This window comes from Tyto alba, unplaced genomic scaffold (genome assembly GCF_018691265.1).
Source record: "Tyto alba isolate M040663 unplaced genomic scaffold, T.alba_DEE_v4.0 Super-Scaffold_1000006, whole genome shotgun sequence".
NCBI classification, from domain to species: Eukaryota; Metazoa; Chordata; class Aves; order Strigiformes; family Tytonidae; genus Tyto; species Tyto alba.
The window spans coordinates 26,611,569-26,639,041 of NW_024881272.1; the positions used below are offsets into that span (position 1 = coordinate 26,611,569).

Consider the following 27,473-nt stretch of genomic DNA (forward strand, 5'->3'; position numbering starts at 1 on the left):
TACAGGTTTTAGCAACTTTCATTTATATCGTGCTAGAAGTCCTGAAATGTCTTACAGCAGAAGCTCTAAAAATTGGAAACCCAAGTGGTAAGGACTGCTGTTGGAATAAGTAGTGATACAAGCAGCAGTCATCTGCACTAGTTCCTGCCTGAGCTTCTGATACAGGTATTAACCACGTCACTCCTAATTCTCTGTGCATTTAAATGACAACTAGATCCAATAAACAATAACAGTAACACAAGGCAGCTATACTGTCCTCTTGAACACCAGAAAAAGCAAATCCTTGGAGATGAATGAGACACTACAATACTAGCTGTTGTGACAGATACAACCAGTCATGAATTTTAGTTGCATGTCTGTTCCGACTCTGCAGTAAGTACAGCCTTGTTCCAGTTCCAGTCCAAGAACTGAGATACTAAGTTCAAACACTGGTATCTGCAGTTTATCTGCCTGCTCCGCAGGCACCAGTTTAATTTCTGGTGTCTCAAGCAAGCTGGAAACCATAATGCTTTATGGGTTACAAAAGGAGTATTAGGTTCACAAATTGTTGCAATGTTCAGAAAAATGTCTTAGTGTCTGAAACCTATAAATAATTTTAGCGGTTCAGAAAGATACCAAAGTTTTGTGATCAACCCACAGTGCTCTCTGCAGATTTTAAGTCTAGTAGCATCTAGGATCTGAATTGCTTGTCAGCTTGAAAGAGGGATTTAGGAGAGCGTGGTGTCACGAGACAGATAGGTTTCCCTGCAAAACAGGGCTCTTCTAACACTGACTCCTGAAAGTTTAAAAAAATGAAGTTCCCAAAACACTGGTTATTGCTGAAAATCTCCATTTTTGTGCTATCCTAAACACTGTGCACTGGGAAAGTCATTTTACAGTCCCTCATCCAAGCATGCAGGGAACCCCTCTAACAGGACCAACAGATGAAAGAAATCACACCAATTTCACATGACTCAAGCAATAACTCTGTGATTTCTTCTGCTTTTTACCTGTCTCATCAACTCCTAATGACAGTGAAGAGATTAATAAGAGTTTGCAGTGTAAAGCCTAGCACAGGGGAAACCTGTTATTTTACAGTACGTCCCTCTGAAGTTCCCAAATATGCTTTGCCAGGAAGCCTGCCACTGATCTCCGTCTCCGCAGGAGTGCAAGGTGAATGAGTGCCCTTGCTTAAGATCATTTCTGGCCTTTTCAATACAGGAACCTCTGACTAGCCTGAATGATGTGGGCTGGCTTTATAACGTGGATTGCTACCCACTAGGGAGCTGAGGGGAGGCTGTTAAAGACTTTCTGAGGACTGTAGGTTGCACTATACTTGAAGTTGAGGTTTTTAAGGTCAATGGTTCGTTCTGTTTATAAGCAAAGCACTCTGGGCCCAGTGCAGGATCCTGGCTGCTGTTGCAACAGCATCAGAAACTGTCAGCAGACAACAAACAGAGAGAAAATCATCGCTGTGGAAATATCATTTACTGAAGAGGAGGGTATTTTGCACTTACTGGGTGAGCAGCTTGGAGGTGGCAGACTGCTCTAGGGGAGATCCAACAGGAATTTGTTGGATTTGCTGCAATGTTAGTGCCAAAGTATGGGAATGGATTTGGGGTCATCTGTCCCTCTTCCAATCGCGTTCCCTGAAGCCCAGCTTGAGGAGTGAATCTCCTCCCAGGAGCAAAGCCTGTGCCTGGGTGCTCCCTACACTCCTCACGCTGCAGCGGTACCAGGGCTCTGTGCTGCTGGGATCAGGCATCACCAGAGCCAAAGAGACCACGTGCTGACCTCAACTCACCTCTCACCACACACAGAGAAAAAAAATGGCACAACTCTGCAATTTGACTTCTATACGTTTTTAACATTCAGCTGCTTCAAAAGGAATAGGGACTCCACTGAGTGCCAGACTTGTTTGCTGATGTTGTCTGGGGGTTTGTTCCTATTAAAGCCCACCTTACAAAGATGCAGTTCCTGCCTAAAAAACATCACAAGTAGCACCCATAATTTTGCAAACAAATCAACCAGCAGAGTCCTCTTCAGATCTGCTCATGGGAGGCAGGTACACCTGTCCTGGGCTTGGATCTTACCGAGGGAGGTGTAAAGGATCAGAGGGAAAGGAAGGGCTTATATCTAACCTGTTCTACAAACACTTCTTGCAGTTATATACACAATAAATACAATAGATGAATTGCCAGCTGCCCCTCAAGCCATCATTAACTGACTGGCTTTTTTCTTAATAGGCATCAAATGCCAGGGTGGGCCTTTCAAGGGGGCTGTGGTGAAGAAGCACACAGTAACTGGCTGTAAAGAGCAACACGTACAGTTAGTTACAGCTATAAAACATCAGCTGCTGATCCTTTCAGGTGTTACTGTGACTACTGTAGTTTTAATACCTGCATAGTTTCACCCTCAACAGTTCCCCTGGTAAAGACATAAAGCAGCTCCACTAGTATTCAAAGGGAGTTAAATGGAAGGATATCTATTTATGCTGTACAAATTTCTACCCAAAGGTTAATTTTATTGGGTGAATTTTTTTACCCTGGTGTGCAGGGAGGTGAAGGGGGTGATAGTTTAATTAAAGCCAGCAAGCTGAAAACTATGTGCACTATGTATAACTATGCATAATCAAACTTTTTAACAACATTTCTTTCAACAATATTCAGCAAACAAAACAGATGATACTAAGCTATTTTTGATGACTCTTGCCCTTTTCATGAAGCCTGAAATTTTTTAAAAGCAAAAAGGCACAATTTTTATTAGGCAAAATCCGCTTTTCCTAGAAAAAATAAAATAAAATTAAAAAAAAAAATCAATAATATTCCCTCAAATAAACTACATGAACTATCAAAAGTCAACTAGCTCCGAAACTGAGCCCTTTAATCCAGTTTGGAAAACTTTGAGCCTGGATATTTCATTAGTATAAACAGGCAAATTTCCCTTGAAGTCAGCTATACTGGTCCCTGTCAGTTCCAAGAGTCCCAGCTTTGTGATCACAGAAATGTTTAATTTTTCAAAGGGACAGGGGAGATGGAATAGCAAATCCAGGCCATGGCCCTGTCTATCTATGTATTACAGTCTCGTGCTGTTTTGCCACTGAAGGTCTAGCTCCAAGACTGCAGATCTGTCAGTGACCAAACATGATGGACCACCCATTGGCCTTTTATTAAACAGCACTTGTTCCCGCTCTAATCCTATCACTAGAGTAATCAAAGCTGCCATGTCCCAGGGTTTGATGGAACAGCAGGACCTGGGAAATGAAGACTGATTTTGTTAACAAAGTCATTCCTGCCCCTTGAATGCTGTCTCATTGGTAGAAAGTAGGGAGACGAGGTTTATTTGTGCAGAGAATGAGGCGGCAAAGAAATGAAAAGGGAAGAATGGTGAAGTGTGAAGTTTAATCTGGCACGGTCTAAGGTTTCTTTGAGGCCGTCTCTGATCCAATCAACCCTGGTTTGATATTTAACATCTCCCCCTGCAGTTGGAAATGATACCGACCAGAGAGGACCAGAGTCAGGGCTTCACAAGCCTCGACCAGCGGAGGAAGGGAAAAGGGGGTGCCAGCAGCTCCCCTCTGGCCTGACGGCTTTCCCCACAGACAGGTCAGGGTGAAGCCAGGCCCTGACACAAAATTCCCCTCATGAACCTTGCGATTCAGAGCATCTGGCACGAGCTGAATGCAGATTCTCCCTGAAGAGAGCAAGCTCAGGATGAGATGGGAGAAGGAATTTACTTCTAACTTGGGAGGAAGGGCTATCAACACTGTCTTGGTCTGGGGATCCTGCTGAGAAACGGGATCAAGCACAAGCAAGACCTACCATCCACCTCCCCAGGGCAGAGAGGCTTGGGTAGAGGAGTAAGACCTTCCCCTTGCTGACCGTACAGGCTTTTAGCAGGGACACAATGCTACCTGTGAGTGCTCACACCTGGGGCCAAGCAGGGGTCTCACCACAGCCCTGGGCAATCAGGGCGGACACAGACAAACCTGAGCAGCTGTAGGAGCCACCACCACCACCGTCCTCCTTACTCCAGCAACAGCGTGTCCCAGCCTGGGGAGAGCTTTCCACCACAAACCCACATGAGGGTCCCAGAGGGGGAGGGAAAGCTTAACCCTCTCCCAGGCTAGCCCTCAGAGGACACATGGACAAGTTCCTCATGGCCTGTCATGACACCTGCTGCAGGTCATGGCACTGGCTGAAGTGCCCCTGCTGCAATCCCAACAAGTGAGGGCCCTGAACCACCCCTCACCACCTCTTCTCAGTCCTGGCCCACTTGATTTTGCACATTTCTGGCCACTCTGTAAATAAACATCTACACTGTCAGACAGAAAAACTGACTGCTTCCTCTTCTTTGAGTGCCTCTCAGCTCTTTCTGTCCCACCCTGTACCAAGGAGTGGTGAAATTTCAACCTGACCCAAACCTGATCTGAATTCCCCTGTTTCCAGGCTCCCAAACCAGCCTTTCGCCATGATTCAGGCACCCTGCCACCAGCTATACAACACCCAGGGCCGGGACTCTGTGTAACCAGCAACTGCTGGAGTCCCAGGGGGAGCAAGGATGCTCCCTCCGGGAGCCATGGAGGAAAGCAGCTGGTCCACAGGAAACAGGGCAATCGGAGCAGTACCCGCTTGGGAGAGCGGCACGAAACACTGATTTCAGGGAGAGCTTAGCATCAAACTACAAAGTTTCTGGGTTTACAATAAAAAACAATGCGTCCTGCGCTACCTGCAAGAGCTGGCTCACCAGGAAGCCGCTAATTATATGAGCCACCTTAATCTTTTCATCCGGCTAAGACAATCAACATTTCAAAGCCACGCACAGAACGTTTCAAAGATCGTTCCTGGTCAAAAATGCAAGTGTATCCGCTTTCTTTCAGACCAGATCAAAACCAAGTACCACGCCGGGACCACTCCTAGATTTCCTCCTCCTCACAGTATCAGATTAACAGATTTGGTGCATGTAGTCAGATTAAATATTTGTAGTAGCACAATGCCGCCTTTGAGGGGAAGAAAATAAAAAAAAAAGCTTTCTTCCTTTTTTAATTTGCTTAGGGCAAAATTACTGGACTTTGGGGATGTGGGAAACAAAAGCATTAACGTGATTGAGCAAGGCACAGTTTTAAAACCTGAATTCTGAATGCAGAAATTACGTGCAGTATTCCTGTAACAGTAATGCTGAAAACAGGTAAAAACTGCTGATGCCCTTAGCAGATTTGGGACTGTAATTTATCACAGATGTTCTCATCAAACTGTGCAAACACCCTACAAGACAAAAGCTGCTCAATTTCTGATTTCCATTTTAGTGTGTTTTAATTACATGTTGTTTAAGGAAGGCTCCAAAACCTGAAATTGGGAGGTGAAACCTACCAATCCACTCCACTAAATTAGCACAGTAATACACCAAGCAGTAGGACTGCCAGACAGTGTGATAACATTACAAATTACTATTGTTAAACAACTAGCCAGGTGTCAGGATGCATGAAATCTAGAGGAAGCAAGAAAATAAATATCTGGTTTGTTTTGTTTAATTTTGTTTCATGTTGTTCTGGTGGCCTTGTTCCCAGAAAAAGCTTCAATCTAGGAAAAATCCTCCTGAAGACTGATCTATTTTAGAAGCAATGTCAATTCTCTGTAATAATTAAAATGTAATGGTTTTTTTAAATCAGCACAAACGTTTTACATAAATGATTGTCCTTTACTTGCCAATAGCAGTAATACCTTTGCTGTTCTTTTTTAGATTATTATTGTAGCAAAACGAAGGGGAAAATTTTTGTTTCCATTTAAAGTTTAGAGAGAGAATGAGATAAAAACAGAATTATGGTAAAAGCAGCAGCGAATTTTGTATTCTGTCCCTCTTCCTTTCTCTGTCTCTCACTCTCTCTCTAAAAAAGAAAAAAAATGCAATATGATTCACGTTTAAAAGGTTTCCAAGTGGTACATTTTTAACCAAGTGCTTTCATGTGCTTGATTCTAACTGCCATTTTTGACCTAATACAACCAAATGCTATTGGATGTCTGGAATGGTTAATTATTTTTACCTCACTTTAAAGAAGGGGTTCAGTAGAGAGGATAGGCACTTAAACCTTTCAAACAGTACAGGGTAAAACGAATTCCTTGTTTTGCGTGTGTGTTAATTAATGCAAAGGTCCTGAGGCCTTTCTTCTAATTATTTTTGTTGATAAACAAGAGACTCCTTCCAAAAGCGTATGCAACCAATATTCTCCTCTGAAGGCTGTATGCAGAGTTACACTTCTAGTTGAAAAATCGGCTGAACCAAATGTTAGTGAAAGCCAGACTTTTTTTGCCCTTAAAACAGTTCCCACTAGACTTCAGGGGAGAAGGGGGTAAAGGGACTCTAAGGACATTTTAATCACACCGAAGATCAGTCCTTTAATCCTTACTCCCACATCACCAAGAATTTTTTTGCTCAAACTAGGACAGCAAAATAAAGCTGGGAATAGGCTGATCCAAAACTAATGACGAAAAGCAGGTTAAAAACAAAGTATCATAGCAGTAACTGACACCATCTTAAATTTCCTCTGGATTATTTGTTTTCTTCCACACACATTCATTTCCTGAATTTCTAGTAAATCTGATTTCATACAAACAGTTTCACAAAGCAAAGTCAATAGCTGTGACTGTGCTCCTGATTAATCCACTGAAATTAAATAGATCGCATGGCTTAGTATTTGGTTGTTTAAAGCTAAATCCACTGAAAGAATTCTGGAGTCCAGTTACGCCAATAACTTTTGTTTCTTAACCTACATCCTTTTCTCTTTACTGAACTTTACCTGTTCTAAAATGAAACAAACACATGCAAATTGCACACTTAGTTTCCCCCAGTATGAAGGCAACATGAGCCAGTTTGTTTTGCCCTGCAGTGACTACTAAAAAGATGACCGACAGTTTGCACGTACTTAAATCTATTTGAACAATGTTGAAATTTCTTTTTTCATTGTTCATGCTTCATCTTCTTCCTGACAAGTACCACAGAGCTGCTTGACTTAAAAACAAACAAACAAAAAAAAAAAAAAGCACTTTTTTTCCCAGCTCCGGGACAGGACGGGAGGTGTGGAAGTTTCCCTCACAAGTGGCAAGCCAGTGGACACGCACATTCACACCCTGGACATTTGCCTCTCAAATAAATAATACACATGATAAACACGCAGCACTCGCTGCACACATCGCAGGTTCTCTGCAGGCAGCTTGGATCGGCGCAACGGAGAACGGGCAGCCTGTTGCAAAGGCTGCTGAGGCCCATGAGTGACCCACCCCGCTGCAACAGGCTTGGGGTTCGCCCCCACAAACTGACTGAGACGCGAGGAGAACGGCCCCCAACTCCTGGGATAAGCCATGAGGCCCGGGAGCCTCCTTACCTGGGAGAAGTTGAGCCCGTTCAGCGGGTGACACTGCTCCTCCACCCTCTCCACCGCACCCGTCGTCTTCTTCATCCTCTCGGCCTCCTGGGCGAGGTAGAGATCGAGCACCGGCACCCCTCTGGAGCGGATGTCTGTCTCCGTCAAGGAGTTCACCATGAGCATCACCCAGACGGGCCTCTTGCGCTCCCAGTTGCCGGCGATGGCGTTGAAGAGGTAGTCAGCGTAGAGCCCTTTGCCGCGCTGGTCCGGGGTCATCCAGTGGGGCAGCATCAGCTTGATGTAGTCCAGGTGGCGTTTGAGGCGGCGGTACAGCTCCCGGGGCAGCACATCCTGCAGGTTCTCCCCGTGGGGCAGCATCTGGCAGCTGGCCAGCCCCGAGATGGTGTAGGGGTCAGTGAGGTCCAGCTCAAAGTAGACGCTGGAGCTGGCGTGGAAGGCGGCCTTGGAGTTGTCGGGGATGAAGTCCCACACTCGCGTGTAGGGCACGTGGATGGTGCCGAAGAGATAGGCGGGGGGGTCACGGCGGATGGTCCAGAGGAAGGAGTTGAGCTCTCCTTGCTGCGGGGAGGACAAGGGGGGGGCTGGTCAGCAGCGGAGGGGCAGAGGGGCAGGGGGCAGCCCACGGTGGTAATGCCGCCCGCCCCGGGGGTCGCCTGCAGGGATGGAGGCGCGGGGGGGTCCCTCTCCCCCATCTCCCCGCACAAGCCCCCACCCACGGGCACGAAGAGGCCCGCGCAAGGCAGAGTCCGGCGGTGACTCCCGCTCTCCCCCCACGGGCGCCCTCCCGGCCGCCGCATCCCTCCGGGACCCGCACCCAGGCCCCCGCCGCGCCGGCACACCGCACCCCTCGCGGGGGACACGGGGGGCAGCGCCACACCTGCGGGGACACGCAGGGAGCGGGGGGGTCCCTCCCCCCGCGCCCCCCCCCACCCCTCCACCTCCCCCGCGCCCCGGCGGCTCCCGCGGAGCCCCGCGGCCAGCCGCGCATCCCCGAGCGGCCGCGCCCCCCGGCCCGGCCCGGCCCGGCCCGGCTCACCGAGCGGGGCAGGTCGCACTGCCCCGTGTCCATCTGCTCCCGCCGGGCCGCGGCGTCGGGCAGGAACCCCCCGAAGACGAAGCAGATCAGCGTCAGGTTGAGTTGCATCCCGCTTCCTCTCGCTCTCCTCTCTCTCTTTCCCAGATGAGCCTTTTTGGATTTCTAGGATCTTTTTTTTTTTTTTTTTTTTTTCCCTCCCCCTCCTCCTGCTCTTCCCCCTTTTTTTTTTTTTTTTTGGCTTTTTTTTTTTTTTTTTTTTTTTATTCAAACAAACTTTGCCAGTCCCATCTGCATCTGACAAGTGCAGGGGGAAGGACTGGCCGCCCCCTCCCTCCCATGCTCTCCCCCCTCCCGCCCTTTCCCACCCCCACCCCCTCTGGCTCCGGACTTGTCAGAGGCGCTGGATGCTTTGGGGAGGACGGTTCTCATCGCCAGCCTCCGCCATGCTTTGATTTTGCAGACCGGAGAAGCTCCCTTCCCGCCCCGCCGGTTCGGGAGGAGGCTGGAAGGAGGGGGGGGGGGTGAGTGGAGGGGGAGAGAGGAAGAGAGAATAGCCAGAAAATAAAAAAGTAAAAAAAAAAACAAAACAAAAAAAAAACAAAACAAAACAAAAAAAAGAAATATTTTGGGGGTTTGAAATTCGGCGGCCAAGAGGAGCTCCCGCGGCGCCCCGGGCAGGGCGGGCGCGGCTCCGCGGGCGGCGGCGCACACGGCGCCGCGGAGGCCGAACTCGCGCTCCGGCGGAAAGTTTCGCGCAGCCGCCCCGGGCCGCCCGCGCCTCCCGCCGCTGCCGCCGGGGGCCGCCGCCAGGGGGCGACCGCGCCCCAGCGCAGCCGCGCGGTGTCGGCGTTCCCGCCTCTCGGGCCGCCGCCGCGCCCGCCGCCCCGCAGCCGCGGCGGCACCTGCCTGGCCCGACCCGCGGTTTACAGACTGCGAGCGGAGAACGGGAAAGTCTCGAGCTCCCCACGGACGAGGAATGCGGCAAAAATCACCCAGACGGGGCTTGTCCCGGGAAGGAACCGCGAGCAGCCGGCTCCTGAGGGGGGATGCCCTCAGGCGCTCCCCCCTACCGCCGCCCTCCGCCGGCTGTTCAGACCCCGCTCGGCTCCCAGGCGTGAGGCGACATGTCCTCACATGCGCCGCCTTCCCCCGGCCTCTCCGAAACCAGGGGCGGCGAGGCTTCCCTGAGCGCCGGGGTGGAGGGCAGGTCAAGGACGTGGGCCCTGCGTGGCGCTGGCGGCACTGTACCCCAAGCCGGGATGGCCGCCCCGGGCGGGTCCCCCACCTCCTCAGCCTCCCAGGAGGATGGAAGGAAACCTCCCTCTCTGTTTGCAATGTGCATCTGTCCTGCTTGTGCAGTTAGATACGCAGCTTCCACTCAGACCAAAAAGCCCCAGGAGGAGGCACCTTCCTCCATCAAGACCTGAGCTGGCTCTTGCTCACAGGAGCACATCCAGAATCCCTGAGGAGCTGGAGCTTCCTTTGGAGGTTGTTGCAGCAGGTGCTGGAGTCCAGCAGCTGCAACTCAAGCCTCCTCCCAGGTGTCTATCACTGTTAAAGCTGTGGAGTTTCAGAGCAAAGGACAGGCAGACAATGCCTGTCGCTGCCACTTGCAGAACTCCTGCCTCTGGATCCACCGGGGCAGGGACAGGGGATGGGATGCCAGACGTAGCCCCTTCTCGCTGCAGGACACCACCCAGCCCCGCTGGGTTGGTGGCCCCGGGTATCTCTGCCACCCCGTCTGCTGTATGCAGCGCGCACAGCAGAGCAAATCTGCATCCTGACCTTCCTGCCGCTTCCACAATTGCAAACACTTTCCAAAATTGGAAAGCTCCTCACTATATTGAGAAGAATCAAAACTAACAAAGTTTGCTTGACGAAACGCAGTAGTTGCTAATGTGGAGTCCTTGCTCTGGCAAAACTCAGAGTGGAGCCAGCGGGGGTTTTGCCAAGGACAGTGGCAGACTCAGGCCGAGCTAGCTGTAAACATGGCTTCCCAACAGCGCTGTGGAGGCTGAGAGGACACCACTTACTGTGGTTACTGGTGAACAAGTGCCACTACACAGGCTACTGAAGGGACTTTCAAACCACCGTGTGCGCATCGCATGGACTCTGCACCTGGCCTGCAGAGGCAGGAGAGCATTCCCCTAACCACGATGTTGGGACCAGCAGCTCCTTTCTAAGTGAGGACTCTCATCCTCTTCTCTCTCCTCCCAGATCTTCCAACCAGGTAAAAATAATACAGAGGAGCAGGGGATGGGTTTTCCTCGTGGTGCTTCTAGATTTTGCAAAGAAATGTTTAATTTTCTGGTTTTATCCTGAGGGATAAGGTTCAGATAAGGGAAAGACACAGACGGACAGAAAGAGGCAGAAGGTTTTTTAGCCCACAAGGTGCCACATCACTGTGGCACAGGGTGGTCCAGTGAGACGACTGAGTCATGGCCGTACTGGGTGCTCGTGGCCTGGAGTCACCCGTGGCCCCGTGCTGTTGGGACACAGGGTGGCAGCAGGTGGGTGTGCACTGCTTTGTAGGCAGCCAGGTCTCCCCAGCCCTGTCTGCCCTCGGGGGATGCGACACTGGGGCCTTTCAGCTTGCCTCCCCGGCATTGCTGGTGTGACGACACAAGCCTGCAAGGATGAGGAGGGCAGGGCCTGACTCCATGTGCCCACGCCATATCTCTCTCTCAAGCAGCCCCACCTTTCTCCCAAACATGCCTCAGCACTTGCTCCCAGCCCACCCACAAGTGTGCAGGGTGCTGGATGGTCACCATGGGTGGCTGTGCCCCCAGCTGAAATGGAGTCCGGAGCAGGGAGCGTTGTGCAGTCCTTGTCCCAGCAGATGGGATACCACAAGGGCTAATTCCAGCCACAACACAGTATCCTGTTATTTTTCCTTAAGCTGCCACAAACCATTTAAAAGCTAGAGGCTTGATGCTGTTACACTGTAGCATGGAGATGTGCTGCATTTGTTCACAGCTGAGCCAAACTGCATCTTTGTGTTCAGTAAGTGCAACTTCCAAAGTGACATGGCTGCGCTTGCCCAGTTTAGTGGCTTTGACTTGGTCGACTGTTTTTCTAGCTCATTCCCAGATCTCTTCCAAAGTAGTGAAAGAACAGAGGGGCCTTGTCAGGAGGCTGATAGGGACATCTCCAGTGATGTGACCCAATATCTTGTGCTCTGGAGAAGACGCCTGGGAGGTCTATAAGGAGATGTGAGGCCCTATTCAGTCATGGGTACTAAGTTGTGAGATAGGGTGATTACCATCATCGATGGCATACATATCAAAGCACCCAGGGCAAGAATAAACAAACATCTTTGGCACTGTGCTCCTCTTCCATTAGCCAAAAGGCAGGTGTGTGTGTGTGTGTGTGGGTATAGCAAGTTTTCCAGCCGTTTCCCTGAACTCAGCCCTGATGTTGCAAGAACTGCCTAGCTGTGAAAACACAGCCTCGCCTTGATTTATGCTGCTTGTGGGTAAGATGACTAAGAAGAAGAAGGGGGGAAAAAAAAAAAGAGCAGAACAGGAACAGAAATCCCAGTGGGAGCGCGATACGGGTGTGTACCAATTTGGTGGGACAGTCAGGTTGGGGAAACTGCAGCCAGAGCTTCAGGCAGTAGGAAGAGGAGACCACATACCACATGATATGTATCACGATGTTCCACCTAAGATACAAAAGCATGCCACAAGCTTTTATGAAGACAAGTCTTTGGTTACAGCAAGGGAAATTAATTCTTTTGTGTAATTGTAACATTTTTTTCTCCTTCAGATGAGTTCCATATGTCCTCATGATTTTTTTTTCCTTTAAACACAGCAGTTTAGAACAAATCTTAAGTAACATTTAGCCTGCTTCTAAAGTAAATATTTACAAAAACATTAAATAATGGTTCTGATCTTTGGAAAATGTATATTGCTCCCTACCTGCTACTGTTTTGTGCTTATCTGAAGTAATAGAGAAGCTCTGTAATAAACCCCAGAGCTGTAAAAGCAGTGTAACAATGTGATTATCAATAATCAGATGGGAAACACTGACTATTAAAAACTGTGAGGAGATAAGAGGGATAAACTGCAAAGTGAAGGTTATGTTATTTTGTTTTAACAAATTTCAAGAAATCTAATGGGGGAATAGACTTTTAGTCTTACAAAAGCTGTATTGTTTTTTGGAAGCATAATAGTGTTAGCTGATATTTATGTCATGTATCATCTTCAAAGAGCTTTACTAAATAAATGTTAATCATTTCACCAACCACTTAAAGGCAACCACTTCAGGGGTGCGGTGAGGCAACAACTTAACAAGTAAGTTGTACTAAGACAGGAAGTGAAGACAGCCAGATTCAATAAGGAGTCCATGTGGGTAGAAAAAATATTTGTGGAAGCTTTAACAATATCTTTAATCAGGCAAAACAAAACCTCATGGAATAGAGGGCAGATTTCTTTGATAATGAGAAGCTGGCATTGGATCTTGTAATTACAGTGCATTTCCAACAGGTAAAGAAGATTATTAGATCTGAGAGGAAACAGCTTGTGAGAGACCAGTATTTGCATGCAGGGAAGCCTAAACCACAACACACTTTTATCAGAACATGCTCCATACAGGGCTAACCACCCTTTTGTCTCTTCCTCTCCTTTCACCTTCCTCCCAGGAAAAATATTGTGTTGTTAGCCTGTGCTGTATCCATACTTCCCTGTCTCTGCCATGGTGTACTTTCTTTTGAAGTATTTCAAAGCACCCAGTGGATTTCAGTCTCTGCATTTCTTATGCCTTTCCTGTAACAAGGAACTCTGGCTGACCCACTGACTTCCCCAAAGGCTGTCCTATGTCAAAACTGGAAGAGTAAGAACCCAGCTTTTCCTTTTTCCATGAATGAAGCTGAAGGTGTCTTCTGCTCCTGGCAGAGATGGCAGATGAGATTCAAACTTTTTGTATGCTACAGATCATACAATAATTTAAGTTGTAAGGAACTTCATGACGTCTCAGGTTCAACTGCCCTCACTTTGAGCAGGGTTAACTTCAGTGTTAGATGAAGTTGCTCAGGTCCAATTACAGATTCTAATTAAATTTCTGTGTTCTCCTATGCACAGGTGGCATTATATGTAGATGTCCTGGACAGAAAAAGTAATAAGCCTGAAGCAGTTGCACTGCTGGCTGTTACGCCACGACTTGTTATTTGCCATGACACCTGTGCTGTGATGTGTCCAGAAAATACAGATTTTCCTGCAGAAGATTGATTTTAATATTAGCAGTTGTATTCACATATAAGATCATTATTCAGTCGTGCAATTCATGATTTGAAACATGCAGTTGTCAGGGGAACTAGCCTCTGCTACTTAAGGCTGTCACACTGAAACTGCTGAATTATCACAACTGTTTTAATGTTTCTTTTTTTTTTTTTTTTTTTTTCCAGTGCATTGCAACTAATATGATGTAGTCACTTTAGTCAGTCTTACATTTTCTTGCCCGTTTGTCCTCCTGCACCCAATTCAATGTCTATTGTCTCAGCGTTACAGAAACAACCAATCTAGTTCTTGAAGAAAATCCCTTCTCAATCCTAACATCCTCCCTTCTAAGGACTAGGTATGAATTTTGCAGACCAACCAGCATTAAAAGCTTGTATTACATTTTGCAAAGTCTCACCTTGTGCTGTGGCCTCTGCAATGACAGACCACATCCTGCCTGAGACTAGGCGTGTAAATACACTGAAGAAAACCTTCCCCAGTGTTAGACTCTGGTATGCATTCTCCCTCTGTATAAAGTTTAGTCTGTGCTTGTGTATGTATATAATGTTACATATGCACACACCTAGGAAGGTGTATGTATCTATGTGTGTGTGTGTTTATATATTCTAGTGGGTTTATATATACATATACATCTATATACACACACATACACACACACAAAATTATGAGATAGGTGACTGCTATTAACGCTCCATTATAATCTTTTCAGTTCTTTTTCCCATCCTCTCAAAGATATTCTGGATTTGAGCCCATGGAGGCAGAAGCCTGTGCTTCACTGCTGTCCTTCTACTGCAAGAATGGTAGATCCTGTCTTTTCAAGATCTTCTGTCTGAAACTTAAGCAGAAAATTGCTGTTCCATTCCTAAAACATACTAAATCAGAGAGTTGGTGAAAAAAAGGTCTGAATGCAGCTCATCCACCTGAACAGGAGCAACCTCCCTGCTGCACAGCAAAGACTGTAGCTGTTTCTTTAGAACAATAGATTATCTCCTGGAGGCCTAACAAGCAAAGAGATTTCTTCCTGCTCAGCATAGTTCAGCGTGCATTTCCAGAAGCTCCACTTAATTTTATAAACAGTCCAAACCTCTTTCATGTCTGGAGAACAACCGGGAGTTTGGCTGCTCAAGAGTCTTCTAAATAGTCCACTTTTGATTGTCATTCACTGTGTTTTCTTTTCCTGGTTTCTAGATTGCCATTGATTTCTACAACATTGGTACCATATCATGTTCACTGGCATTAATTGATGAGAAATCCAAGAGGGGTTTTGTAGGTGGGATGAGTCTTTATCATAAAACACCTAAATCAGCCCTCCAAGACAGCACTTTTGAAGGAGGAGTTTAGGTGTAACTGTCTTCCTCCTAACGTGGAGCAGAATATTCCAAGCAAGTGCAATACCTTGGTGCATGTGTCTGAAGTAGCTGAGTTACCAACAACATTCCTATTCCAGGGACTTTGAGCACACATAATGGACATGCAAAATGTGCCAATATTTTGGTAATTTGGTATAAAAACTGCTGCTTTTTTGGTTTTGGAGGTGGTAGAATATGACTCACATTTGTTGCGTGTGTGTGGGCCTGCTCCTTATTAAACTCCTGGTCCTTTTTTCCAGTAACCACTTCAGTGCTGTGAATCAACATAACTAGTTCAGAAAAACACCATCTGTCGATTGGATAAACAAAAGTCTAGTTAGCTGGAAGTTTAATAGATCACAAAGTCTCACCAAGTCCATTTTTATGTTAATAAATTCCACCATGGAATATTTTCTGATGTCACATGGCAAAAGTGCCCTAAATAAATAGCAGCTGAAGCATTTTCCATTATTTATCTTAGTGTTTTGTGAGCTTAACAATAGAAATTGGCCAGGATCTCAACTTCCTTGATCTCAAAGTGCCATATGGGTCTATATGTTGTGTTTCATTAATCTTAGACGAGTAGGTTTAGAAGGGATCTCATCTAGCCTGACCAGAGCTGGGTCAGATGGACCTTCACTATCCCAACCAGATGTCCATCTCACTTAGGAGTGGGCGCTAGGGCTAGTGCTTAGGAATAGCCACTGACTGCATTTCATCCATCCTGTGCCCAAATTAAACTTTCCCATATTATTCCTGGATAGTGTGAGATGCCTAATCTGCGATCCGTGCGTGGAAAGACCTCATCTGAAAGTCCCTGCCTATCTAGTCTGTTTTTAAAAATTTCCCGTGGTGGAGATCTAATGCATCAGCAAGTATAGCTCAGGTGGTTCCTTCATGTCCTGTCCCCATTTTCCTGAGCAGCAGATTGGGACTAGAGGTGGATTCTATGAAAGCTCTTCCAACAGTAGGCATTTTACCTTTTTGAGCTATGGAGTTTGTCAGAGACAGTCTAGGTGATCTCCCCGTGAAAGTAATTAGACTCTTCAGCTGCCAAGTTTCACTAGGAAACTTATGTCCTCAGAGAAGGGTCACTCAGATTCCCTGCTGTTTCAAATCAGGCACAGGCGACACTTCCAAGACTATATTCAAGTCCAAGATCCGTCCTGAGTGAGACCATGGTCAAGACTGTACCAGTTTACCAGTTAATGTAGCAAGGAGTGATACTGCCTCGCTGCCTTTTGCATGGCCACCAGATGCCTTTTTGGTTCTGGTCATCTGCATACTGGTTTTTAATAGTAGTCCAGAACAAAATGTACTCTTGCTCCACTGGACCTGTGTGCAAATACTTGATGAGACCTTCCAAGTCATCCTCAGTCCATTAAAAAGGGTGGATAACAGATTTGCCTAAGAAGTTACAAAAATAAAGAGGAGATCACTAGGCTAAGGAGGAAGACTCTACTTTAGGCAGAACTGCCAGTGGTGCTGAGAGACCCTGAGGCTGGAAGTTTATGCCAGGGCTGCAGCAAAGCTTTTGCGGGGTCATCACAGGGATGATATCCTCTCTCCATGTCACCACTGCCTGTGGCAATGTTTCCTGATAAATGGGCCACTGGGGCTGCTGCAGCCAGCATGTGCTGCCCTCTCCGTACATAGTCTTCTAGGGCACCTGCTGCAGGAGAAATTTGGCCTTCTCCCTTTATTAGGAAACCTGATGGTAGTTGTTAGAAGGGGATCCTACCCCTCTCCATGTCCTCTCCCACAGGAGGAAAATGACAGGAAGCTTTTTTCAATACCTGTAATTTTCTTGTAGCACTGCCAGTTCTATGTCCAAATCACCAGACATTCTGCCCTATCTTTAGGTCAGGTGAGTGTGTGTCGTACACCCCCACACATAGTATGGAAACCTACTTGTTTCATTGTGTTCCCTGGAAACAACTTCTGCTGGTTTGAGTAAAACATGTAAATGTACTTAATCATGTGAAAGCAGCTTTAATATTTCAGATCATAGTAATCTTCCCCTCTCTTCCCTCCTGTGTATCTCAAAGTGGCTTATATGTTTGAGATCCAGCTGTGCATGCTTGGATCTGTGCTACTCAGATTGTACTTTGAAGCTACTCCTGCCCTGAAATCACACTGTGTATATCCATTACAAGCTGTAGGGAAGAATTAATCAAATAAAACCTGATGCTATGCTATGCTAAAGCACATCACAACTTACCTATCTCTTACATATCTTCTGATTATTGCAGAACTGTAAAGCTCTTCTCTGATTTCTTTGAAGCAAATTTACAATAGTCCCAGTAATCCTTTTGCACTTGAGAAAAAGTAAATCTTTCACACTATTGCAAGTCTCTAAAATGCCTCCAAGGGCTCCTCTGCTGAGTTCTGCCCTTATGGGTATCAAATGTTAGCTGTGAACTGGAAGACTGTGGTTGGGTCATCTTTTATCTATGTGGTAGGATCCCAACACCAGTTTATCAGAGAAGTTACTATTTTGAGTTTTTTTTTTTTTTTTTTCAGTGTGCTCTTTTCAAAACATTTTCAGCAGACAAAGAGAAAATACTGTCTGTTTTGGAAGTGTTTTTATAGTGTACCATTGGTCCCAATTTGTGTCTACTCACTTTTAGTTTGCCTGCATGAGGAATTAGATTAGTTTCTCCTCTTGTTAGCATTGGTCATGTGGAAAGCACCAAGAAAGAAGGGGAAAAAGAACAGAATAAGAAAAATGTCATAATTTGGCAAGAAGAATGAGCTCTCCTCACTTTTTCAGAAACTAGCTTTGCTTTCATATGGAAGTAGATCTTGCAGGCACTGTAAAATCTGAACTGTGCTTTCTGAGCACATCCTTTTGCTGAATCTCCATCTATAAATGCCTAGCCCTATGATGATAGCTATTCTATAAACATGAAACAAAAGGATGGATTATGTATGTATTTTTGTCAGGAGCAGAGAAATATAGCCACAATAAACCCAGAAGTTTGCAGGGTGAAGTAAAAAAGAGACTTTCTTTTCGGAAGCAAAAAGTTACGACTATTTGAATCTCACTGGGATGATGTTCATTGGGATCATCAGTCATACTTTTTGTTGTTGTTGCTAACTTACACATGCACACAGAAACTGCCTTTCATGGATGAAAAATGTCTTGCTTATTCACAAGCCCTGTAGAAATAAACATCATTTTATATATATGTACTGCTGGCAGAGAGGATTTTATTTTTCATGCCATGTGCCAAGCTTTCATTAGTCAAAGTGTGAAAAATCCCATTTGCTGTGTTTTGGAGAGTTCACTCTGGAAGCATTTAGAGAGCAATGCACTGATCTTTCAGTCCCTGGAGAAGGGATCACCCTGGGAGCTGGCCAGCCACATGGGACTCAGGAGTTGTGCTTTAATTCGCAGTTTTGTAACCCACCCTTTTCTTGACTTAGGGTAAATTGCTTCATCTGTCCGCATCTTGGATCCCCAATGACAAGGATCAGGGTTTCAAGTCATAAATTTGTTCAGTAGTATAAACTTAATATATCTCAGATACTAATATGGTGGTAGCCACATGGTCAGACTCTTCAAGCTAAATAAGCTTGATAAATGGAGTCAAGTCTGGGTTTGAACATAAGTTTCAGAGAAGCTCCAGAGCACAAGCAGCATGAATCCTTGATTTCACTGTACACCATCACACAAAAGTAAGCACAATTTTCTGTACACTTGGATCTCTCCCCCTGCTAAAGTCCATGTCCTGGTCTCTTCATCCCAAGCCTGTCTCATTTTGGGGCTGATATAGGGAGATAAGATCCCTGCAGCGTCCTCTCTACATGAGGTCACTGTGGGGACCGTAAAGGATCATGGAATAAGTACAGCCGCCCAGGGAATGGCTTTAGGTTGATGGATTAAACTCCATGAAGCTATATATGTACCCATGAATATGTAAACTGAACACAAGTTTGAGGCCCTGTTCTACCTGTGCTGGTGAACTGTCTCTACTGTCCCTATTCCTCTGTGTGAAATAGGAAGAGCATAAGAGCCAACATGGGTAAGATCAAAACTTCTGCTTATTCAGATGGAAAGTATTGCTTAAGTCCCCAGGGTTACATGAACTAAACCTAAGAGTTTGCTTGCTTTCTTAGAAATGGTGTTGCCAAGTCCTGGACAGAATTTACAGAACAAATCTCTTGGCATTGTAATTCATTGCAAAGGAGACCTAAGTTTATCAACTGAATTATACATGATGGAGCCTTATAGCAATTCTCTGTGTGTCCTTTTTGGCTTCTTTTTGTGTTCCTTCTCTGTCCCCATCAAGATGCCCAATGAAACACTTAAATCCATTTTCACCCTCTTTAGAGGCACCGACGATAAAGCAAATAAAATATTATTCTTTCTGCGTAGTAAATTTATAGCAGGCAATAACAAATCCATGAGAATTTATATGGACTTTTGCCAAAGAAACCAAGGATTTGAATCCATACACTGAAAAATATACGCATATCTATTCCGGTGTTTAAGGAGCTGTGGGAAATCCATTTTTTTTTTTTTTAAGTGAAATGAGAGAAAAGCATCTCAAATCACCTATGACCCTCCTTTTAAAGCCTGAGTGTCATCAGAAGGTTAAAACTTTATTAAGACTTTCTCATGCCTTTAGCTCCCTGACATAGCTAAGGGGATGAAGGTATGAGAAGAATGAAGGCATCACACCATCAAACAGCCGAGCTTCCCATTATCCATGCATGGGACAATGTGATTTGAGGCTCAGTGTCAGCGTCTGCCTGCTGAGATGAGGCCTAGAAGCCTTACCAGATCCTCCCCTGACAGAGCCAGGGAAGAGGGTAAGATACTTCCTTTGAACCGAAGCAACGTATACCAGCATTCCTAAAGCCAAACTGCACCTGATCCTGCAACCTCTGTTCATTATCTTTTGGTAGTTGTCAGCTTGCTGCCCTTCTCTTACCTAGCTCCTCACAAAAGGCAATGTGTTATCCTTCCAATAAGCTGCACGCTCGCTGGCTCACCACTCTGCTGGATTTCTTTTACTCCTCCCATTCTCCTTGGTTGCTTCTCTTGTGCTTTGACCATGTTGGTAGTAGGATAAACGAGGTATCAATATCAAACCAACCCGAAGCCCACTGAGACTTCCTCCTCCGATCTGGGAGTTGAACTTTCTCTTCTGTGAAACCTCTTGAGAGGTTTTGTTTGTGTCTTGTTTGTTCAGACAGCTCAGGTCTCCATAGCTCAGTGGTTAAGGGAACCTACCAGATCACTAGATGGGCATTTCCTAGGCTGCCTACTATTACTGTACAGTTGTGGATCATGTCTCCTGCAAAGCTTGCTTTAATATTTTTGGCAAATCTCACTATGTCCTCACCAGTCCTCATTTGGCTATGCATGTGGAAGTCTTCAGACATGTCTGCAGTCGGATGCTAGCCGTGTTTTCAATCAACACGATTCAGTTTTAAATTATAGCTGTAAGAGCTTTTCAGGCTGTGCTGACAAGCCTGGTCCTTATAAAAAAAAAAAAAAAAAAAAAAGAAACCAAACCAAAAAACAAGCTCCAAACCAATGTGCTTTGGGGAGAAGAAGGGAGGGAAAGTGACATCCATTCTGGGAAGGAAGAAGCAAGAATAACAAAATCTGGCACCCTGGTCTATGTTTGCACTAATGATGCATCTCCATGTGCTTCGTGTCCTTTGGTAACACTGCCCTTTCCGTGCCACGTCGTGGATCGTCAGATGAGGAAGCTTGGCCCAAAATAAACGCCAGGCTGCTTTTCATCTCAGGGGTTTGTTTGTGCCAGGCGAACAAAGTGACTTCTTTGTGGCTGTTTGCATTTGTCGTTCCAAGTTGTCTGAGCACTAGGTTATAAATACACACCACCGATTGATAGCCTCAATATGTCCAGTCGGACAAGCTTTGCGTGCTGGCAAGAAACAGATTTGGCTTGCCTTAATTATTTTTGTTTTAATACTTTTTTTAATGTTTGCTATAAATCAAAGATACTGTAAATACAACTCGGGAGGAGGGGGTTCCTTCCTTACCCATTTTGTAGGCTGGGTTTCTGACCAATAATTTTAGGTAAATTTTCTGTTTCATATTTGTATTCTTTACAGTTGCATCTGTAAAGGGATGCTGCCATGTTACATATGTCATTTAATGTCATCAGCATTTTTAGATTGTTTTTAATGCAGGAATAAAATTAAGTCAAAATTTTATCAACTTGCCCCCTCTTAAAGGAGATGCAAAGTATGAGAGGAACATGAAATGCTGAGTTGTTCTGAGCTCTGCCTTAAGAGTGCTAAGGGTAAGCCAAGCCCCCGCTGTCGTGGGCCCGTGGCAAGAAGGCCCGTTAATCAGCGGTGACTCTGAGCGGTCTGAGCTAAACCCTGAGGCCCGGGGACTGTTAGCCAGATCCTGACTACTTCACTGGGGAATGTTCAACCTTCTAGACTTAGTTTTTTTCTGCGCCCACCCCCAGCCCCCACCACTGAAAAACAATGCTGGTGAAAAATGCCTCTTTGGGAATTTAATTTGTATGGAAAACATTTTATTTTTGTATCCAAATCTTCCAGGCTGTGTTGGGTTTTCCATTTGCTTTCAGCAAAGACTGTTTTTCACTATTTTTCTCATCCAAAATTCTCATTAAGAAACTGAATGCTTTTACCAAAAATGGGTATCTTTTCCTTCCCCTTCACCCCCTTCTCCATTCACAACATCCCTCAGACCCCTGAAAACAAGCTAATTGAAAGAAGGCACATTTATTTTTAAAATTTCCCATGGAAATTATTTTGTTGTGGTTAATGTCTGCTTTGTCTTTCTTCTGTCTGGGGCTAGAAAAAGATTCCTCGAAAACATTATCAGCCGGTGCATCTCTATGTCTCAAGTAAGATTCTAAACATCTCATTTATTCATGTATACAATAATCCAGTAACCATAATTGTGGTCATTGGCTTATTTGCAATTTGTATACTGAAATAGTGGTGCACAGTCCAGAAAACTGGATCCCTGTTAAAAGATCTCACAACTTCAGACACGTTTCAGGAGAAATGTGCTTACTGGATGCAGTGATATACTGTATGTCATTATGTATACGTGCATACTTATCTTTTATATGACTATACATACATTTATGTATATGTATATAAAGTATGTACATATGGTTGGAAGTGAAAGATCATGAGATGAGCTTTTTGCACCTGATTTTAGTTTTGCCTTTGAAACAAGCTTTCCCAGGGTGACCTGGAAACAATGTCCACCTAGAGCAGAAGGCAGATAGACCTGGGTTAGATTTATACCGTGGTTAATCAGTTTCTCTTTCTGGTTCTGGTGCAAAATGAGAATATGGTGCCCCGTACATGCGTGACAGCAGGGGAAGGTACATGCTCTGTCTGCATGGACTGAACTGGCCATCTTCAGTCTGTTCCAGGCATTCTAACCCAGACTGAACGAGCATCCATCGAGTCTGGTCCACGTTGAAAAAGCATGAAAGAAAATAGACGTGTGGATCCATGTCCCTTTGTAAATCCAGTTTACAGGACTGGGCTTCTTACTTGCACTTATTCCTCTGTGTGTAAGTTAGGAGGTGTGTAATATAAATTGAAGCCTAATTTTTTCTTTGAAGCTATTAACACCCACCCACAAGCAACAGGAAACAGACTTCAACTTTAATTAGTACCAACACATTCAAAATTCACCCTATATTTGCCTTCAAGTGCAGCAAAGCGGCTTCAAAGCTAAAAGCTTCTTCACTTTCTAAGTAATAATGAGGTATTAATGAGGCAATTAGGGGCTTGTAAACATGGTGTCAAAGAGATATGAACTAATCACCAGCAACAGGAAAAAGACAGATCCCTCTGACTTCAGTGCTCTGTGCTCTCCCTAGCTCCCTGAGGCATTCTGTGCTTGTAAACTAATCCGCAAAAATGTTCTAGATTAATTCAAAACACTATCCTCTTTTTAATTCCCTGACTGTCTTCGGGCTTGTTTCTGAATAGATGCTCTGTGTGAAGGCTTTTAAATACGCACTTTTGTTATTGCAATAAAACCCAGATTGAAGTTCTCTTGCACTAAGCTGTCAATTTATATTTGGCTCCCTTCTTAGATACATATAAAATACTTCTAAATCATTTGTTAGAGTATTTATTCCAGTTTATTTCCTTTTAGGCTATTTAATGAAAAAAATAAAGCATGTAATTTAATTAGAACTGACGAACACCACTTTTTTTTTCTTTTTTCTTGAATGTAAAATGTTAGTGTTGAAAATGAAGGATTAAATACAGCGGTTAAATCTTGGAGTAAGGCAGATGGGGCAGGGACAAACATTCCCCCTCACAGATTTGTTAGCTGGAGCGTTGGACTAGGATTAGTGCCATCTGATCACACTAATTTGCTGCAGGATTTTATGAGAGTCATTTTTATGATTCTCATTTCCTTGTAGCAATACAGTTCAGATCTGATCTATCTAGTGCCTGAAATCAACCTGTCATGCTGCTTTCTGTTGCTGAAGGAAAAGTCACAGCAGATTTATCCGCAGGAAGATGTTAAATGTGGTCCCACCTTTGTGACGCATTTTGAAGTTGTTCCTATTAGAAAGTATGATTCCAAAGAACTTTTTATTTTCTAAAAAAAAGTAGAGTTAAAACAGATCAGTAGAAAAAATCTCTGATATTCATGATACTCCAGGTCGTGAGGCTTTAGCAAAAGCATAGACTGAAGAATTTCCTAAACTGGGAGCATACAGTTCCTTACAGCATCTCTGATAGGTACACTCCAAATCTTCATGTGACAGCTGTATTTCTGACCTTGCTGCTTCCTTCAAATTACCTCCATAGATGGTATTGCTCGGCAACTGAAAGCACTACTGAATTGAGAGAGGATTTTTGGATATGGTCTGTTGTCTCCTGGAGATTAGGGTGAAACTCCATATCTTTTCTCTGTGTGATCTCATTACAGTCATCTCTCTAGGGGTGAAAAGTGAGTTCACTAAACCAACTTATTGTGAAAAAATATTTCGAAATATAGCACATTGCGGTTTGATCCTGCATTCTCACAGGTTGAAGTTGGAAATCACTTGGTTGAAGTCAGTAACATTCGTGTTAAGCTCTCAGAAGTGAAAACAGAACAGAGACCCTAAGTTTCTCCTATATCAGGAATCTGATCTAATTCACAGGAAAACTGTACCTGAGTTCAACAGTCCAGCACTTTGCCTAGTAATGCGCAGTTGATTATAACTCTGGAATTGCCCCTTGACAGACCAGTTAAAAATGGTCTCCAAACTTTTCTGAGAAGAATTCTTATACAGATGATGGTGGCGAATCATGTCTTCAATTGTGAAAGCCAGTACTGGTCTCTAAAGAAATTCAGCTTATTGTTTGAATTTCAGCAGTATTTTATTCTGGACATGAATAAGCTCTCATAGCAGCTGGTTATGGAGGTTATGCACAAACTTTATGTGTTGCAGTAGAGATTCATGACTGTTCAATACTATCACAGATGGTGCTCTTTGAGAGGTTAGCTAGCAGAACTTCACTGAGTGTCTCTTCCACCTAAGCCCATTTTATTTATGGCTGATTTAGAAAATATCAGTATTTATTAAAACCTCTGCACAATGAAGAATCAGCTACTCTCTGTAGTCTTATGCAGTCTAATAATGTCTCTCCCCTCAGTATTAATACTTGCAAAGCTTTATCTTGCACTTGGATATGACCAATTTTTTTTTTTTTTCTGGAGATGAGATTTTGTAACGGCATTGCTGGCCAAGCGAAGCAGTTCTTGGGTATCCCACTGTGTGGTGGCAGACTTTGGGGAAGAAACCACCCATTCCATATTGCCTGTAAATTCCTAGACCACAAGCACGCACACTCCTGGCTTTCACTCAGAGCTTTGTTCCTGGGAGCTCATAGCCACATGAAGATTTTGGTGTCTGGTTGTAGGGCCAGGGAGGTTGACACTTGGGTGAAGATTTCACTAGCTCTCATTGAGCAAACACACATAGGCCAGTGTCACAACCTTTCCAGTACTTCTTTCTTCAAGCATAAGAGCCAGTATCTATGATCATGTTAGTGAGTGCAAACACATCTTGGGTGGTTCCTTCCAAGCAGACAAAGTGCCTGAAACCTCTGTCTCCGACTGGGAGTTTAAAGGAGTTTGGGACCGGTGACCCTAAATGCAGCTGGTCAATAAATCACAGGTCTGGCCCACAGAGTCCCATAGAGGAGAGGAGCCCCAGTGTCCTGCCGCAAGTGCATGAAGCAGAGGCTGAGGTGTGTGTGTGGGGAGCAGCCCGAGAATCCCCATTTCAATGTGTGAGACACAACAGACCTGCCTTGTTGGCTCAGAGCTGTAGTGCTTGGGACATTACCTTTCCTTCACCCCTTTCCTTCCTCTCCCCTTGTGTTAATACTACATAACTCTCTCTGCTCTTTCCATCTGGGTGGGGATCTTAAAAGACCCCTACAGTTCTGCAGGGCCTCTCCTGTTTGTGTGTAATAATACAGGATGGCTGGACCATTAACACCTTCTCTGAGCACAGCATGTTGGAGTTTCAACACTTTCCGGCCTGGGCTCCTTTGCCAAAGGGTATTGTGTGTGCGTGCTCAACTTTTAAAATCCCAAATAGGGTTTTCTTTTCTCTTTTTCTTCCAGTTTGTATGTGTTTTTGCTATTGGTATCCATGGGACTTTTCCTCTTGTGGTTCCTTCAGAGGTAACAAAGTCTGGGGGTATTTTTGTTTGTTGCTCTCCTCTTCTCCTCTCCACCATACCACAGTTTCTGGGAGGCTGGTGACTGAGAAGGAGAGGCTGGGTAAATCTGCGGAGTAGTAGGCAAATGTGGAGCCCTTTGCTTGGAGGTCATTAGTTCAAACAGAGCTGAAGTGACATCTGCAGGGTTTTGTCATCTGAGAGCTGGTAGCTGGATTTCCAACACAAAAACATAATGCAGGCAGGTTACTAAGGGTTTATCACTGAGTCGGATTCTGTGGGATATAATAAGGTGAGTCACCACTGAAACCTTTTTCAAGATTGAGACATTCCTAGTATCCGTGTCACATACACACTTTTTAGGATCTAATAAGGGCCAGCTCAAATCACAGCTGTGCCTCCTGGATTGTCCCGCAGCTGCCGTTTGGAAGCTGTCAAGGCCAAGGTGCAGTAGCTTTGCAGAGAAGGCCTAAGGCAAGTAAAGAAAATGATGTTTCATCTGTTTTACCCCAAGAGCACAGCTTCCTGAATTCACACATAGGTATTGTAAACATAAACAAAACTCTGTGATTTTATTGAAATGGGGTCTCAGATAGATGTCGAAGAATGATCTGTAAATGCGTGTGAGGTTGATCTGAAATTCAGGTAAGCAGTGAGCAAAAAGCATTCTGGGGGGATTGGGGGGGGGGGAGGCGTATCTCTGCAACAAGAGTGGTGTCTCCTGCCTTCCTTCTTGTTAATCCCCTGCCAGTTAATCACAGCAAAACTGGAGGAGGATCTTCAGATTGACAAGGATGTGTCTTGTGGTTAGTGCCAACACAGCTTTGTTTCTAAATAGATGAGCACATCTTTGTAAGAATCAAAATTTGACTGCATTTGACTGTAGCTTTCCAAGGTAAAATCTTGCTCCATCAAAGCTCAGTCTTCCTCTTCACTTGGGTGGGTACAGAAGATCCATCTCCTCCCTTAAATAAGAAAGATGATACAAGTCACCATCTGAGATAGGCCAAAAACATCTGTAATATAACACTAGCAAGAGAGAGCAGTTCCATGAGTGATCTTGTCACCTGCACTGAAGAGTGGTGGAGAAGATGTGCACAGAAAGAGGTTAAAATTTTTAGTGACTCAGGAGCAGCAGCATAGTCTTCTGTAGAAAGGCAGCATGTGCCATCTGTCCTGATGCACAGGAGTAGCAGTTCCCAGCAAGGTGAATCTGCCCTGTACGTGTCAGGCCAGTAACCTTCCACCTGAACTAGGGCCTGCCCTAAATCACACGGGTAGCTATTTGAGCCATAAGCCTGGAGCGCTGGTTGGCTCTGAGCTTAGCAATGAGTTGAAGTGCAGAACACCATCAATGACTCTTCCGTGGGTGAAGAGTCTCTGGGGGATCTCTTCACGTGGCAGAATGGTCACCTGAATCCCAGTGAGAAATGACCAGGCCGCTCTCTTTAGCATCAGTTAAGAGCTTTGTTCCCCCTCTGATCTGGGCTTCCACTGTCTCTAAACTGCTTGAGTTTTCTGCACTGCAATTCCCTGGCATGGGAACGGGTTAACAGTCTGTTTAGCTAGTCTTTTTAGACTACAAGCTTTGGGTATGTATATGCTGTGAGAGATTTGTCAGAGCATTTCCTGGAATGGGGTGCTGATTAGCCAGGGCCTCTTGAGAACTTGTAATGGTAATCAATGTAATGATTGTAATAACTAATGATAACAAAGTCAAGAATGGCAACAAAAAGCTTCAGAGTACAGTGTCCTTTGATTTTGAGGCTTTTGAAGGGGAGTGGAAAAGAATGATTTGGGGACATAAT

At 45.0% G+C, this 27,473-nt stretch overlaps 1 protein-coding gene across 1 annotated transcript in view; it reads right to left on the reverse strand.

The window, feature by feature from the left end:
• Positions 1 to 8,713, reverse strand: part of TRABD2B (TraB domain containing 2B) — a 294,426-nt gene extending 285,713 nt beyond the window's left edge. The window contains exons 1-2 of the mRNA XM_042785821.1: positions 8,397 to 8,713; positions 7,358 to 7,918 (exon numbers count right to left, since the gene is read on the reverse strand). Coding sequence (XP_042641755.1) covers positions 7,358 to 7,918; positions 8,397 to 8,504 — 669 coding nt within the window. The 5' untranslated portion in view covers positions 8,505 to 8,713. The remainder of the gene's footprint in view (positions 1 to 7,357; positions 7,919 to 8,396) is intronic.
• Positions 8,714 to 27,473: the final 18,760 nt, after the last annotated feature.